This window comes from Chironomus tepperi, unplaced genomic scaffold, assembly GCF_022539635.2.
Source record: "Chironomus tepperi strain 1889 unplaced genomic scaffold, CSIRO-AGI_Ctep_v1 contig_199, whole genome shotgun sequence".
Taxonomy (NCBI): Eukaryota; Metazoa; Arthropoda; class Insecta; order Diptera; family Chironomidae; genus Chironomus; species Chironomus tepperi.
In genome coordinates this window covers 182477-199317 of record NW_027226321.1, presented here as the reverse complement: position 1 = coordinate 199317, position 16841 = coordinate 182477, and the positions used below count along the sequence as shown (strand labels likewise).

The 16841-nt window shown below is 34.9% G+C and overlaps 1 protein-coding gene across 1 annotated transcript in view; it reads right to left on the bottom strand.

Moving 5' to 3' along the window:
- jbug (filamin-type immunoglobulin domains fbug) overlaps window positions 1–16841 on the bottom strand; it is a 41375-nt gene continuing 24534 nt past the window's right edge. The window contains exons 8-18 of the mRNA XM_070639744.1: window positions 12773–13428; window positions 12499–12666; window positions 12228–12418; window positions 11945–12165; window positions 5272–5420; window positions 4877–5137; window positions 3897–4666; window positions 3632–3836; window positions 3461–3574; window positions 968–3370; window positions 1–461 (exon numbers count right to left, since the gene is read on the bottom strand). Coding sequence (XP_070495845.1) covers window positions 327–461; window positions 968–3370; window positions 3461–3574; window positions 3632–3836; window positions 3897–4666; window positions 4877–5137; window positions 5272–5420; window positions 11945–12165; window positions 12228–12418; window positions 12499–12666; window positions 12773–13428 — 5273 coding nt within the window. The 3' untranslated portion in view covers window positions 1–326. The remainder of the gene's footprint in view (window positions 462–967; window positions 3371–3460; window positions 3575–3631; window positions 3837–3896; window positions 4667–4876; window positions 5138–5271; window positions 5421–11944; window positions 12166–12227; window positions 12419–12498; window positions 12667–12772; window positions 13429–16841) is intronic.

The following is a 16841-nucleotide window of genomic DNA, read 5'->3' as shown; positions in this document are numbered from 1 at the left end:
CACAATTTTCCAATTAATTATAAAAATAATTAACATTTTTATTCTTTTTTTATGAGCATGTAATGTTAGGTATAATAATAATTATAATATTTTAATAATTTTATTTCTTTTTTTTTCATAAATTTTTGCATATCAAAAAATTGCAATTTTAAATTAAAAAAAAATTAAGGATTCAGAATCGGAAGTAAAAGATTAGTTAAATAACTTCGATGTCCATCGATTGAGGAACAAGGTAAGTTTGTGATTTTATTTTCATTATTGCTCATTTTTTTAAGTATATTACTTTGTTCATCTATGTCATAAATATATATATCGGCTATATCATCTTATGGTGCAATGGCTAAAAATCTTCTCAATTCTTCTTGGGTATCAAAGATCATAACAGGGAATGGTGAGCCTGGAACTAACTCGCCTGCCCATCTTACTTCTACTCTGTAATCTCCGGGTTCCGTTGGGTCATACTGGAATGGATTTATAGGTTAATTATCTAAAGACTTAAGCATTTAGCAATAGAACTGAATCCCGGGTAGCTCAAAATTGGGTAATCGATCAAATATCCAGTCACAGGCTGGTATGACTCTGACTTGGTACCATGTCGGATTCGGCTTAAATCTAGCATCATGCTAGAGATCAAGTTCAAATCTGATCATGCTTGATTACTGCATGCTAGAATCAAGCCAGTCTAGTACTTGACAAGCCGCCCTGGTACTTGATTACACCCTGCAAGAGTCAAGCCAGTCTGGTGCCTGATTGTGCCATGTTAGAGTCAAGCCAGTCTGGTACTTGATTACAGCATGCTAGAGTCAAGCCAGTCTGGTGCTTGATTACACCATGCTAGAGTCAAGTAGACCTGGTGCTTGATTGTACTATGCTAGAGTCAAGTCAGTCTGGTACCCGATTTAGGATCGATTAACCGACTCGTGCCACCCTTCGACTCCCCTTTAAGAATAAGAACCTGCTTCCTTACCTTGCATAAAATAGTCCTATCCTTTTGAGATTCTCGTTGCATTTCAACTCTAAAAGCTCCTTTTGGTCCACGAACTCTAACAGTCAGCTGACCAGCTCCGGCACCACGTGTGTCACAAATAAATCTAGATTGGAAAGTCGCAAGCACACCATGCTCAATACCAGGTCCATAAACTCGTACTTTACTAGCATCTGGTGCACCGACAACTCTTAAACCGAATGGTGATCCTGCAACATGCTGACCGCCATACTTGATTGTTAATAAGTGTCGTCCTGGCTCTTGTGGCTTGATATTCAATGTGAATGTTGCATCACCATGATCATAAAGTTCACAGTAAGCAACTTTTCTTGGTCCAGTACAATGTGCTGTTAGTTCACCAGGTCCTGCACGTCTTGTATCAATCCATGATTTAATTTGTTGTCCAACAACTCCATGTCTTAATCCTTCACCTGAGCATTTAACTTTACTGGCATCAACAGATGATCCAACAGTTATACTAAATGGACATCCTTTAATGACTCGACCGCCCCACTTGACATAAAGGTTTAGTGGACCTTGTGATGATTTCGGTGGTGTGTATGAAGCTAGCCAAATTGGCTCATCTGCTCGAGGCTGGTTTAGTGTTACTGGAATTTGGAAGCCATCCTGATAAGCCACATTGACTTCAGGCTTACCACCAACTGGAATGACTTGTGTGGCATCGATTGTAAAGTGTGCAGATTCACCAATTTGTGCTGTCGATAATCCACGTCCAGTAAGACTGACTTTATCAGCAGCTTGTTGTGATGTAACATATGCAGTTATTGGACATTTATCAATAGACATTCCACTCCATGACAAATCAAAATCATGTTCACCAGCTGACAAGTTATCAGTTGTGATATGAACCTTAAATTTGTCATCTTGTTTCTCTACATTAACTTCATTTCCATCAACTGTACAGATAAGTTCACCAGGACCAGCTTCAGATGCATCAAAAATAATCTTTGCTGGAAGTATGAGACGTCCTTCATTGTCAAGGAACATTGCCCATCCAGTCGTTGGAACAACTTTTGAGTTGTCAACACACACAACACTCCATGGTGAGCCTGGTAATGGTCCACGATTTGGACAACTGGCACGAATCTCATATCGACCGACTGACAAAATTGTGTACGTAATTCGCCATTCGTTGTTGCCGAGAAGCTTGATTTTGGGCTCAATTCTCTCTCCCTTACCATCGAGATGCTCAATTTGAACATTTGGCGGTGCTGGACAGAAGACATTGAATGATGTCTCCTTACCACGATGTGACACTTCCAAACCATTACCAATTGCACGTGCATCAGACTTCATACTGTTTTGTGAGACTGCAAATGTTATTGGCATCTTGACTTGCTCACCGCCATACATAATTATGCATTTATAGTGACCAGAAATTGTTGGAGTAAATTCAATCATTTTCTGGTCATCTGGCTTGGGTGTGACAGTTACAGGCACATTCTGTCCTGTCGGTGACAAGATTGTCACATCAATATCGGCATCGCCAGCATCATGAGTATTAATCATAAAGGAAATTGGATGATTTATAGCAAGTCCAGCTTTTGGAATGCTCATAACTTGAACTTTAGCAGAATCGTAAGCTTCACATGTGTACGGACTTCCGGGAAGTGCTTTTGCATTATGTAGCACATCAATCTTGCACTTTCCAGGCTTTTGGACTGTAAATTCAGCCTGCAAGTGTCCACCTTTAGTTTGATAGCAACGAACTGGAAGTGCTTGACCACCTGGACCCGATACAACAACATCAAACTCTCTCGCTGGACGTCCATTTGTATCAATTGCAAATGATGTTGTCTTACCGACACGTGCTTGATATAATCCCAATCCATGTACACAAATCTCTTTACCGACCGTCATTGGCATTACAATAATTTCAATAGGCTTATTTGAAATTGGAATTCCATTAAACATGAGTGTAACTTTATGTGGTGCAATTCTCGTCGGATGATACACGACTTCCCACTGTGAATTTTTCGACTGACGAATTGAATGCGCCACTTCCATTGCACCACACTTAACAAGTGCTGATAATGTTCCAACGCCTGCTTCTGCAATCGATACAACAATTGTTGCTGGTTGATTGCAATGTGCTTGTCCGACTTCAACAATCTTAACCATTGATGCATTAAAGACATTCATGCTTCTTGTGCTAACAATGCTTCTCGTTTCACGATCAATAAATCTTAATGTATAGCTTCCGGTCTCGAGTGTCTTGAATTCTGCCTTACGTTTACCGACGGTTGTGTATGGAACTGCCTTTTGACTTGGTCCAATTACTTCCAATATGTAGTCATCGCCAATGAGATCAACCATTGCTGGATGACCAGATTGGATGTTTTGAACGCTTTGAAGAATATCAACCTGAAATTTAGATCATTAAATTGAAATCTAAACAGTAATATGCAGCATAACATGCCCACAGCCTTAAAATTATCAATAACAAACGCCTACCTTAAATGGATTGCCATCAATCGGTATATCGTTGAATGTGATGTTAACATAATGTGGTTCTGCGGTTTGTGGCACAAATGTGACATCATATAATCCTCTAGCACATGCAGTAACCTATGAATAGTCAATTTAAATTACATGTGATCAAATCAATTGAAATTAGATGATTACCTCAGCTTTGACAGTATTATTAGCAGTGGATACGACAAGTTCTAATGTTCCTTCACCAGCACCAGCGGCATCAACCGAGAATGTAATTGGTATGCCTAATTGGGCTTGTGATGCTTGTCCTAATCCACTTATTGTGACACGTGAGACATCAAAGACATTGCAACTGAATGGTGAGCCTGCAATGTGCTGTTCTCCGCTTGATACACTGGATATAAGTCAAAATATTAAGGAACAACCTTCAAAAAATATTCAAATCAATTCTCACCTTATAAGATGCCTGCCGACAATAATTGGCTTAAAAGCCGCAAGCCATACTTCATCTCTTAATGTTAATTTGCACGGCAAATTGTCACCAGCTGGACTTGTTATGAAAATTTGTGGCTCAACACTGTCAAAACCTTCAATTTCAAAAATATTGTCAACATTGACTGGTGCTTGTCTTAAAGCTTCACCACTAGCCATAGCTTTCATTGGTGACATCATCGGTTGTTGTGTGATATTGCAAGTAAATGGACTTCCAGGTACAGCTTGACCGTTGAATCTAACAGACAATGAATGCTTTGCTGCTTCCGTTGGCTTGAAATTCACTTTGAATCTGGCATTGCCTTCGGATGTGACGAAATTTGGGACATTCTTGCCGCCAACAGCAACAATAATTTCAAGATTTCCAGCACCAGCTTGTGATGCATTTATGCTGAAGCTAACACTCTTGCCGACAGTTCCATTTTTAATATCAGATACAACAACTTTCTCAGCTGAATATGCCTTTAATAAAAATGGACTTCCTTCAACATGACCGCCATTTCCTGGTAATCGAACTTCAACTGAATGATCACCAACATCCATTGGCTTAAAATTTATGGAATATCCATTTCTGTGCAGAACTTCTTCAATTGTAACAGGTACAATACGACGTGCTGGTCCAAGAATTTCAGCAATTGGCTCAACATTGGATTCGACAAAGAACTCAAATGACTTGTCAACTGCGACTTTGTCTAATGTTTCGAGTCCGAGAATGCGAGCTGCTGACATGATCTGGAATGGAATGTAAGGCACAAGGTTAATTTATGCATGCTGGATTCACAGCAATCACTCCTTAAGCCAGTGGTGGGCAACCTTTTATGATTCGCGGTCAAAACCACACACAGCGTACGGTTCAAGGTTTTCTAAAGATTTAAGACGGCACATTAGTGTACCGCAACACACAGGTTGCCCATCACTGTCTCAAACACTCTTAATACACACCTTGCAATTAAATGGACTACCCGGTACATCCTGTCCATTAAACCTCAACTCAACGGTATGATTTTGTGGATCTCTTGGTGTAAATGAGATGGCATACGTATGCAAGCCTTGTGCTTGTGCTGATGTCGGTACACGTCCATCATTAACTGTTACTTCTAAATTTCCTGGACCTGCTTGTGCTGTTTCAACTAAAAATGTCACGGCACGTCCAACGGTTCCACTTGTAACATTTTTAACTTTAATTGCATTTACGTCGTAAACCTTAAAAGGCAAAATAAAGCTTTTTGTTAGTCTTTGACGGCTTTAAAGACTCAGGCACTTGGAGAAAAAAAAATTATAAAGCACAAATTCCAAAAGTGACTGAGTCGTGACCTTGTATAACAAGAACTACATACTTTTGCTGAATATGGACTTCCAGCTGTCTCTTTTCCTTCAACTGTTACACTTACACGATGTTCACCGACCATTCTTGGAACAAATTCAGCTTTAAAAACACCGTCTGCTGTTTGAAGCACTTGTGCTGGTACTGAATGACCAGTTGGCCCTTTGGACATGTCATTAAATGTTGATATTTTTTTTCAGTCAGTCCAATTATTTGTTGGTTGTTAATTTTTAACGTTGTGTATTTTTTTGTGTATTTTTTTGTGTGGTTTTTTTGTGTTTATGAACAAATGTTTGGATTTTTTATCGTAAGTGAGTAAAAGTCAAAAATTAATGCATTAGTTAAGAATCTTTTTTTTAAATGCCAAAAAAAAATATTTATCGGATATTAAAAAGCAATAAGCCGTAAGCAAATAATAAAAAGTATGTGGTTACAAAAAAAAATGGCACATATGAAATATTTTTTCAGTTCCATTCATTCACACGTTTTATTAATGACATACATTTTTGCAAAAGCAAGGTATGGACACTGTGGAGAAGAGACGGATTGAGCATTTTCATGATTTTGAGCAGTTTCACAATTTTAAGCTTTACCTAAGAACAGAAACCTGTTCAAGTGTTCAATTATCGTCCTATGAATCACAGTGGATCAATAGGAACTAATCATCATCATACATGCTCTTGACACGTCCATTTAAGTAAATATGCTCAGTTTCTATAAAGATAGCTATTGAATGGCATGCAGTAGACTGTATTGCAATTGATAATGTAATCAGGCAGACAGAAGTCAGCAATAGAGTCGACTTTATGACATTGCCTCCTAAATGGACAGCTTGACACAATTTATAGTTAATAACTAGATTTACAGTCGATTTATGACATTTTGTCCGGAATATTCCATAAAATATGTCATTAGATGACTGTATAGTTAATTAACTGGACTAGGTAATTTACTAGACATGATGATAACTGATTAACAGCTAGTCATATTTCTAAATATGTAAATTAATACCCAACTATTTAAAAAATTGACACATTAGTGTCCAATCCTTGCATGCAAGCAAAAAAATTTGCACATTGAGACACAAGCACACATACATAAAATTTTAATACATTTTTATTTATATAAGAATGTTGTATACCGAATTTTTAATGTTTAAATAATAAAAAAAATAAAAATGTAAAAGAGATTGTTAGGGATTGAGTCGGTTATGCGCATTTTTTTGGGGGTTCACTTGTTGGTAAAGATTTTTTGATTGGTATTTTTATGGTAATGTTTAAGATAGGGTTCTTGACGGCTTATTTATTAATGATGTTTTTGCTTGATTTATGTGTCACATTATGTATATATAGGATTGAATTAGAACGTAAGCTTAAAATTCGCTGTTAGAATTCCAAAGGAATAGTTAGATACCGATCGACTACCCTGACTGGCAAAGAGCATGCTTCAATGGTACATACTACAGAATATAAAAGCGATATCTTTGCCTATTAGGCTATTAGAATCTTTTGTATTTTTAGGGTTCTTTAATTCCGTTTTTTATTTAAAGTGGAATTTTAAGCTCTGTATTAAAGCGCTTCAATATTGGCAATCTACTCATATAATTACGGGCTGAATTGTTAATTAAATTAATTCAAAATGTGACAAGATGTCCTTGTAAAGTCATCTTGGACGTATTGATTTATGCAATATTAAGATACAAACCCGAGTGACACAATGCGGTGCATTGGATTCTGTGCCATAAAAATGAATAAAAATCAGCCACCATGGTGTCATTTAGGCAACTTCGTGTTTTACCCTTGCATGCAACGAGCTTGTCCTCAAGAACAGAGCAAGGTCAGAACAACGCTCACGAGCATGCTCATCTAGCATATTTAAGGAGAGCATGTTCTATGAATATTAAGGTTACCGTAAAACAGCGACGTAGCCTTGCTCAAGTGAACATACTGTGCTGTTTGGGAAAGTACTAAACATTCCACGATCACATCATCACATAAAATACAAAAATACAAATGAAATGCCACAAAATTAACATAGTACAGTAGATGCAGCGCTCAATTTTAAAATTCTATGCACAATTAATAAATCAAGTTACTTAAACAGCATTTCAATCTTCGATTTGCAATGGCACCAATTAAATAATTTAGCAAGCAGAGCGTGCTTTAAGAGCAGGGAAGGCTCATGAGCATGCTCAACTAGCATATTTAAGATAACCAAGCTCTCATGAGCAACCCTTTTATCTGTTAAGGATACTCAGTAAAAAATGACCATAAAGACTCAACAAGCTTCACCAAAAAATGCACATAAAAGCAGTTAATTGCAGTTTTTAATTAATTTTCATCAGTAAACAGATACAGGACATGAAAGGAAAAATAAAAATGTAATTTTTATATTGATAGAACAGCATAAAGTACCACAGAATGGAAAAAAAAAGTTCAATTAGCATCAATATTAATCAGAAATGTCAATATTAATTCACTGTATGGAATTTCCATTAAATTAGCAACAGTAATCAACTGAACAGTGAAAAAAGTGCAGAAAATTGACGACCAATCACCAAAAACTGTGTTAGGCTGCTGTGTTAAGCTCGATTCTTCCATAAAATTTTTATTCTGATCTTTAATCTTAAAAAATGTCATTTTAAAGTTAATTAATTAATCATTTTAGATCATCCGTCTTGTTTTTAATTATTACAAAAAAATTAGAAAGTTAATTTTTGAATATTTTTTTTTTAATGAAAAACCAAAACTCAAGTCTAGTACAAAAGTCTTCGTCGTCCTGAAATAAAATTTACAAAAGAATAACGAAAAAAAAGAGAGAAATTTTCTTTATAAATTTACAAGGATTTTCTTTCGTGTTGGGAAAATAATGTTAGATTTTTCGACAGATAGCTACAACTAACTATAACTGGAGGTTGTTCTATGGAATCTTAGCAGTCAAATTTTCATGATTTCATTGAATTTTTAACACCAAACCCTCGATTGTACAAATATAAATAGACATAAAATAGACAAAAGTACATGATTTAAACTAGTTAAAGGGAAATTAATGTCTAATTCTAATGCAATTCAATAGTAAAAATAGTAATAAGTTCTAGGTACTACGTTGATAAAATCTTCAATTTTAAAAGACATTTCAACCTTGCCCGCATTTAGGTCCAAAATATTAAAGGTACTAAATCAATCACAATACTAATCATGACTAAGAATATAAAAATTTGAGTTTTTGGAGCTCATTATATTTAGAAGTTTAACAACGTATGACACATTTCCTTAGTATTTATATAATGCACAGTACCAATTGACAGAAAAATTATAAAAATTTACGAAAACAACAAATTCATCTATATTGAAAATCATTAAAAAAATACTTAGCTAACAATCAAAAAATCTAACAAAATTTTCCTAGGGTTCATTATTGTCCTTGGAGTCATATAACACAAAAATTCATAATTAATAATTGTTGATCTTTAGCAAATGACGTCCATTAGAGTTGTATTCATCTTTTGTCTTATATGGAATGTGTTCTGACCTAAATTAAGTATAGAACGTCATTTGCAAGACCATGTTATGAGCCGTTCACTTATTACGTAACGTTTTGAATAGGAAAATATAGTTTTAGTCTTAATGGTAACGTTAAAAGTGTTGTAAACAGTGTCGTAATTATTTTTTTCATGGAAAATTTGTGTCAAAAAGTAGTCTCGGTTTTGACCAAGGGTCAGACACTATTTTTAAAATTGTAGAAATTGCAATTTCTTAAAATTTGTATGAAGAAATTGTAAAAAATTTTATTTCTACAATTTTTACAATTTCTCTTAGAAAAAAAATTGTGAAATTGGATTTTTACAATTTCTACAATTTTTACAATTTTTTGTATGGAAAAAATTGTGAAAAATTGTAAAAATTGTAATTCTTTTTGATTTTAACTGAAAATTTTTTCAAGTCTTTAAAAAGTGAAAAATATTTTTTCAGATTGCTTTCTATAATTTTTGATAATATTAATGACTATAATGACAAAATATAATATTTTTCATTTAATTTATATATTTTTAATTATTCACACTTAGAAAGTGCTGTTAAAAACACTAAAATTCATAGTTATTCGTTTTGATTTTGTGTCGATATCCTTAAAACAGAGCGTGAACTCTGAAAAATTCTATTTTCTATTTATTTTTCTCTAAAAATTTGTTGCAAAGCAATGAAAAATGAATTGATTAAAATCCATCTCGGAAAAGCAAATTTTGGCCTCAGGTTTCTTATTAGAGGCGAAAAATCTCGCGGAAAAGCTGAATTTTGCCTCGGGTTTCTTATTAAGGGCGAAAAACTTTTCGGAAAAGCAAAATTTGGCTCGGATTTCTTATTGAGACCGAAAAACTTCTCAAAAAAATCCGAATTTTGCCTCGGGCTTCTTAATAAGATCGAAAAACCTCTCAAAAAAGCCGAATTTTGCTTCGGGATTCTCGTTAAGGGCGAAAAACTTCTCGGAAAAGCCAAATTTTGCCTCGGGTTTCTTGTTAAGATCGAAAAACCTCTCAAAAAAGCCGAATTTTGCCTCGGGTTTCTTGTTAAGATCGAAAAACCTCTCGAAAAAGCCGAATTTCGCCTCGGGTTTCTCATTAAGGACGAAAAACTTCTCGGAAAAGCCAAATTTTGCCTCGGGTTTCTTATTAAGACCGAAAAACTTCTCAAAAAAAGCTGAATTTTGCCTCAGGTTTCTCAATAAGGGCGAAAAACTTCTCAAAAAAAGCCGAATTTTGCCTCGGGTTTCTCATTAAGGGCGAAAAACTTCTCAAAAAAAGCCGAATTTTGCCTCGGGTTTCTTGTTAAGACCGAAAAACTTCTCAAAAAAGCCGAATTTTGCCTCGGGTTTCTTGTTAAGATCAAAAAACCTCTCAAAAAAGCCGAATTTTGCATCGGGTTTCTTAATAAGGGCGAAAAATTCCTCAAAAAAGCCAAATTTTACCTCGGGTTTCTCATTAAGGACGAAGAACTTCTCAGAGAAGCCAAATTTCGCCTCGGGTTTCTTAATCGAAGTGAAAAACCCATCGGAAAAATCAAATTTTCTATTGAATTTCTTATATTAGACTGAAAAATCCACAGGAAAACCAAATTTAGACTCAATTTTCTGTTACTAAGGTGAAAATCCCTAAAAATATGAATTTATACGCTTTAATCTCTATTAATTATAGAAAACACGTGTAGCATAATAATTCCATAAAAATTGTAAAAATAAAATTTTTCTCAATTTTTGTATGAAAAGAAATTGTGAAATTTGATTTTTACAATTTTTACAATTTTTATATGGAGAAAAATTGTAAATTGCAATTTCTACAATTTTTACAATTTCTATATGGAAGAAATTGTAAAAATTGGATTTATAAAATTTTTCAATAGTGTCTGACCCTTGGTTTTGACAAATTCCCGAGACCGAGACTTCAATAAAGTTCATCGAAATTTCGATCTTGACATAACTCGAGACGCAAGTTTACTAGTTAACTACACTGGGAAGTCTTGATCTCTGTTCCATGAAATTTTAAGTGACGCGAGTTTTAATTTTTTGATTTTTGGCGTTACATAATAAGTGAACAGCTCCTAACGTAATAATGAATTTACAATAATTTATAATTTATATGCATGTTTTTATAGTTATAAAATTGCAATATGCACAGTGTGATGAGTTCTATGTAAAAATGTCAGAATTTTTTTGGTCAAATCAATTTGTTTTTGTGTTTTTTGTGTTAGAAATTTGTTCAAAAATCTACAAAATTTGTGAATGTCCAAAATCAAAGTGAAGAATGTGGAGAATGTTTACAAGGTAATAATGGACTGGGAATTTTTAAAAATATTTTGTGACTAAGGTTTGCTTATTGCAGTGTTATCCAAAATGTGTCCCGATCGACACATATTGAAATTTTGCCACCACGGTCACGAGGTGGCAATATACTTAGAACCAAGTGGCAGCCAATTGACGAAAGCCGATCGAGTGTGCTGCCACAATTATTTGAAAATGCCATGAATCCTAAGCTGAATGCAGTTTCGATAGAGGCTAATTACAAAGGAGACTTATTGACAGATTTGCTGATTTGACATCATGTGAAAAGCAGGCTAGAGTCATCTAACCTTAGTTTACCTACACTTAATTCTGTTCGTAATTGTATTTAGCTCGTATGTAGCCTAACGTCTTCAAATTCCCTAATTTCCCTATCTAAGAAAACATTCAAAATTGCTAATCCTACTGCTAAACTTTCCTAGTGTTCTAATGCTGAAATCAGCACCAAATATCATCAAAACCCACAGATCATGTCCAAATCCTCTACATTATCGACAGCCATTATTCAAAAAAATAATGTAAATTCCATTAAAAATTCACAGTCATCGACACCAATAATTACTTAAAATTTCCAATTATAATATCTCCCAAATAATAATTGAACAGATCCAATTTCATAACTCATTATTACCCTATAAACATTCAATATGCAGACAGAGGAAAGAGAATCAAAAGAGTCGTAAGAAAAAAAAGTGTATAGAAAGATGAAGGAAGTGTGGAAAGAATTGGTGAATACTTAATGTGGTATACAACTGTGTAACACATCATTTCTTTTTATACAAATAATATACATAGACAATGCGACTTATTGACAGCAACCAGCTATTGATTGACTCCATGACAATGGTGACTCTTACCTTCAACATTAACTTCAACGTCATCAAGTCGTCCGCCGGGATTATTAATAATTAATGAATTGGCCATATGAACTGGTCCGGGTCCGTTTAATGAGACCTGAGGACCGGACGTATTACCACTGACTTGGACATTTATTGGACAGCCAGGTACTGGCATTTTGTTAAATGACACATTTATAACATGCTCGCATGCTTCAGCAGGTACGAAGGAAACGGCGAATCTAAAATATAGTATAAAATCCATTAAAATACGTTTTGGGTACCATTGGCAGTTCCAACTTACTTAGCATTTCCTTGCGGATGTACTTGTGTTGGGATATTATGTCCCTTTGCCGAAATTGTAATTTCTAAATTTCCTTCGCCTGCCTCATGTGCATCAACAGTAAATTGTACGGGACGACCGACCGAGCCCTTTGTTACGGCGCCGACTTGGACTTTACGCGCGTCATACGATTTTGATACGAATGGAGTTCCCTGTGGAATAGACAAAATGTCAGTTAAGTGTCAATGATGTGCTTATTATGACTATAGGGGCCAATTAGTCATCAACTTACATGTACTGGATAGCCATTGTAATCGACGTTAATTGTATGTGCACCAACACTAAAAGGTGTGAATTCGGCTGTGAAACCAGAGTGAATGTTGCCTGTTACGCGCACAGGCAATTCACCTTGTGAACTTCTAACACTTACTGCCAATTCAGCTGCACCGCCTCCATTGACCTAAGGTGAAAGTTTTTTCGTGTTAATTTCTCATTTTGTGATAGGAACGGATGTGTATGCATGCTTAGGGTTTTAGCCATAAAACCATAATAAAGTCAATACTTACAGTAATTAAAAATGTTGCAGGATGATTAACAGGAATAAGCTCAAGATTTGATAAATTTAGAGTAACTCGACTTGTGTCAGCAACAGAACAAACAAATGGACATCCACGTACCGTCTCGCCATTAAATTTGATATCAATCATATGTGACTTGGCTTGTTCAGGTGTAAATGATACAAGACATCGACCGCCGCCTACAACTTGTACATGATTTGGCACTTCACCTTCATTTATTGAAATTTCTAATTGACCTTCGCCGGCTGCTGATGCATCAACACGAAATTGACATGCCTGACCAACAATGCCACTATTTACGTCCGTAACTTGAATGAGACTTGAATCGTAGACTTTTGCAATTAATGGACCACCAATGAGCTTTGTTCCACCAACAGCTGCTTCAATAATATGTGTTCCAACTTCTTTTGGCGTAAATTCAATTCTTATGGCACCATTTGCCGCCTCGTTGGTGATACGTGCATTAACCTTACTTTTACTTGGTGAAAGTACAGTTGCAACACAATCAGATGCCCTTAAGGACGATCCAGGAGGCGGCAGTATCTCAAAAACCGCCGGCTGATTTGCAGGTACGAGACGAGTTGATTCTCCTAATGCTGTTACTCCAGGTGATGATGGCATGATATCAATGTGCCAGGGTGAGCCTGAAATTTAATATTTTTTTGTAATTAGTAAAGTTATTTAATCAAAACATAATAGAGGCAGGAAATTCAGCATGCAAACTTGCTTTTTTGGTATATAATTTTTTTACTTTCTCTTTCCCTGCCGTTGAGCTTTACTAAAATACAGTTTTGGGGTAAGTAAATTATTATGTTCACTCAATTGTTATTATTTTGCTCTTTGTTGCTTTATGATCATTTATAAATGCATTTATGTTTTGGGGAGAACTAGTTTGTGGGTTGGAATGATGTAAGGAGTAATGCGCTTTGATACAACCGACTAGGTAAATTTATAATTACATGACTGACAGCATGCTTAGTTTGATGATCTGGTAAGTTATGGATTTGGTTTCTAGAAACAGCAATATGCCGTAGAATTGAGAATTTATCGAGAATGGGACCAGAACTTCCCAGTCTCAGTCTGGAAATCGAGATTTTAAAGAATTTTGTTGGAGTGTTGGTCTCGATCTCGATTCCGGTCTCGGTTTCGACTAGGATTTGACGTTTTTTAATAAAATGCAAAATTAGTAGTTAGATTTTCGTTATTTTGAATCTTTAATCATGTTCTATTGCTTATATTACATTACTGCAATGCCATATAGTTACAACAGTATCCAGACATGCTTCCAATAATTTCCATTGATCACCTAATTGAGTCACATCTATTCAAACTTTCATTATTCATCCAATAAATTTAAAAAATATTTGGCAGATTTCCATACAAAAAATCAAAGAAGAACTTCCACTTAATCAACATACTCATTGAATTTTTAATTTACTTCTGCATTGTTCTGACCTCAATAGGAAAAAAAACTGCAAATTTACAATCTCAAATTGACTGACGCACTCAACCTAATTTACTTACTTTGAAATAATGTGTACAACTCAATTATTCAGCAATTTTTGTTTTGTTTTATTGTGCTACTCTTCACAAAAATGCTTTTCTTTTGGCTACTGACTTAACCGTTATTAGACTAACATAATTTAGATTTTGGAATGAATGAAATTATATCAAAAAGATTAAAATTGAATCAATCAAAATGTAGTAAAACTTTCAAACGTTTTATCCAAAATATACAATTAAATGAATGATGACTTTATAAAGTATTGTTCTATTTAATTATAATTGAGATGTTCAAATTGGTGAAGATTTAAATGGTATTGATTATTAAAGAAGAAAATGGCTCTGGCAGGCAGAAATATCTCTTTTGGGTACCGTAGTGGCCTTTCTGTATCATGTAAAGTATGTTCTTTAAACTGTATCATGCAAAGTATTTAAACCGACTTCGGTATCAAGTTAAAGTCACGATAGCCCTCAGATTCTCATTTAAACGGACACTATACCATGTGGACATAATTATGAACTCCGACAGCTTTTCCAGGATGCTGATATTGTCACTATTCTTCGTGTGAATTGCAAGGGATGGACAGGTCATATGAACAGACGACCACAGGATGCCTCAGTATATAGAGTAACATTTGCAGACTTTGTGAACGGCAAAAGATCGAGAGGAAGACCGAAAATTTCAAGGATTGGATGTGCTGATAAGGACGCTAGAGTTCTTAATGTCCTAAACTAGCAGAAGTTATCGAAAGACAGATCTGTCAACAGACATTCTCAAAACGCGGCAATTGGCTCCCGTGCACCCAAGCCAAGGAAGTAAGTAAGTATACCACAGTCACATTGACCCGGGACCGAAATATTGATCAACTATATAATTTGTGCAATATGGATAAATCGATAAATTCATTAAACATTTACAAATAGCAATAAGTGAGCTATTTCCTAACGTAATCCAAATTTTAATGAATGTACATTTATTATATCCATTATTATTGATTAAATTCTTGCATAACAGCACCAATTTTAAATAATTTTCTTATTTTTCCATTGAAAGTGTTCGAAAAAAAAAATTCAAAATTGAATTCACTATCGACACCCATTTCCTTTTCATTTCAACAATTCAATTTAAAGAGCTTAAAAATATAGCTTTAGCGAAAATTGAACCAATTTAATTTGTTTACAAGCGTGCAAAATTCTGTATGACTCACAGCAAACGACAACAGTTATGGTTCGAGAAAGTTGAACAAAAAATGCGAGCATTTTTCAATTGTACGGAGTACAATTTGTTGTTTATTAAATTGCATAACAATTAACAACTACAAACTATTGTTGCTTTGTTGTAACATGAAGCTAGTGATATGATTTCAGAGAAAATATAGAGTTTTTTAGGGTTTGATGTCACGAATATATTTGGTGGATTTTTAAAATTGCCAAATATACTTAAAATCTTTAAAGATTCAGAGCTCCGCACTATATTCATCTCAGAGCTAATGTCAATTTAAATAATGAGGCTTCACGGCACTCAAACCTAAAGATCACAGGTTTTAATGGGATCTGGATCAATTTCCTTAACGACATTAATGTCTGTAGCTTACAAAGAGAGACTTTGAGCCGTATTTCTAGTAAATACCGCAACTGAGAAATAAACCGCTTTTAGGTACCTTAACACTCTTCCTGTACCAGGGCACCATGATCTTTCCCATACTGAGTCTCAAACCCGTGCTCATTGATAAGGTCTACGATGGGATTAAGTCCCAAAGAACGAAATCATTAGACCACCGAGTCACTTTGACTCACTTCAACTTACTTACTTACTTCCTTGGCTTTGGCGCACAAGGTCTCATTGCCGCGCGTAGGGAATGTCTGAAGGCAGCTTTATCCTTCGAAACCTTCTGCCAATTCACTTCAACATAGCACAAATAGAAACTGCATAGTGAGCATTTCTCAGGTGCTAACCTTTTTCCTGGGTGGCGTTCTGCCTATGTTTACTACACTTACTTATTTAGAGTAAGCAGTCAAATCGACTTCAATCAACTTTTCCATGCAAAATCCAAGTCGACATCAATCGTTGCTTATTATCAAAAAACACAGCCATTCACATACATCATAGCGTGGAAAATGTTCACGACAGCAAACTTCCATTGCGTCATTCATGAATTGAAAAATACAGCAGCAGAAAATCTAATATCGTTAAGATTAACATCATACAATACTCATTGATGGAGGAAATTTGAGGAAGCTATAAAAATTGATTCAGATATGCTTCAGCAGTTGAGCGTAATAAAAATAAAAAATTTTATTTTCATTCTGTGACGTAATTCATTTTTTTTTTCGCACATTTTGCATTCAAGCTCAAGGTAATCTTACTGAATTATCGCAGATATTAAAAAAAATACTATTTTTGGATATAGAGAGTAATTGGAAGCAATTTTTATGGAATAGATTGAGATTGTATAAGAGGAAATAAAATATTTTTTATTGGCCATCAACGTTCCATTATTCAATAATTTTAATTACTTTATCATGCTCATGGATTCTGTTGGTGGAAATTTTT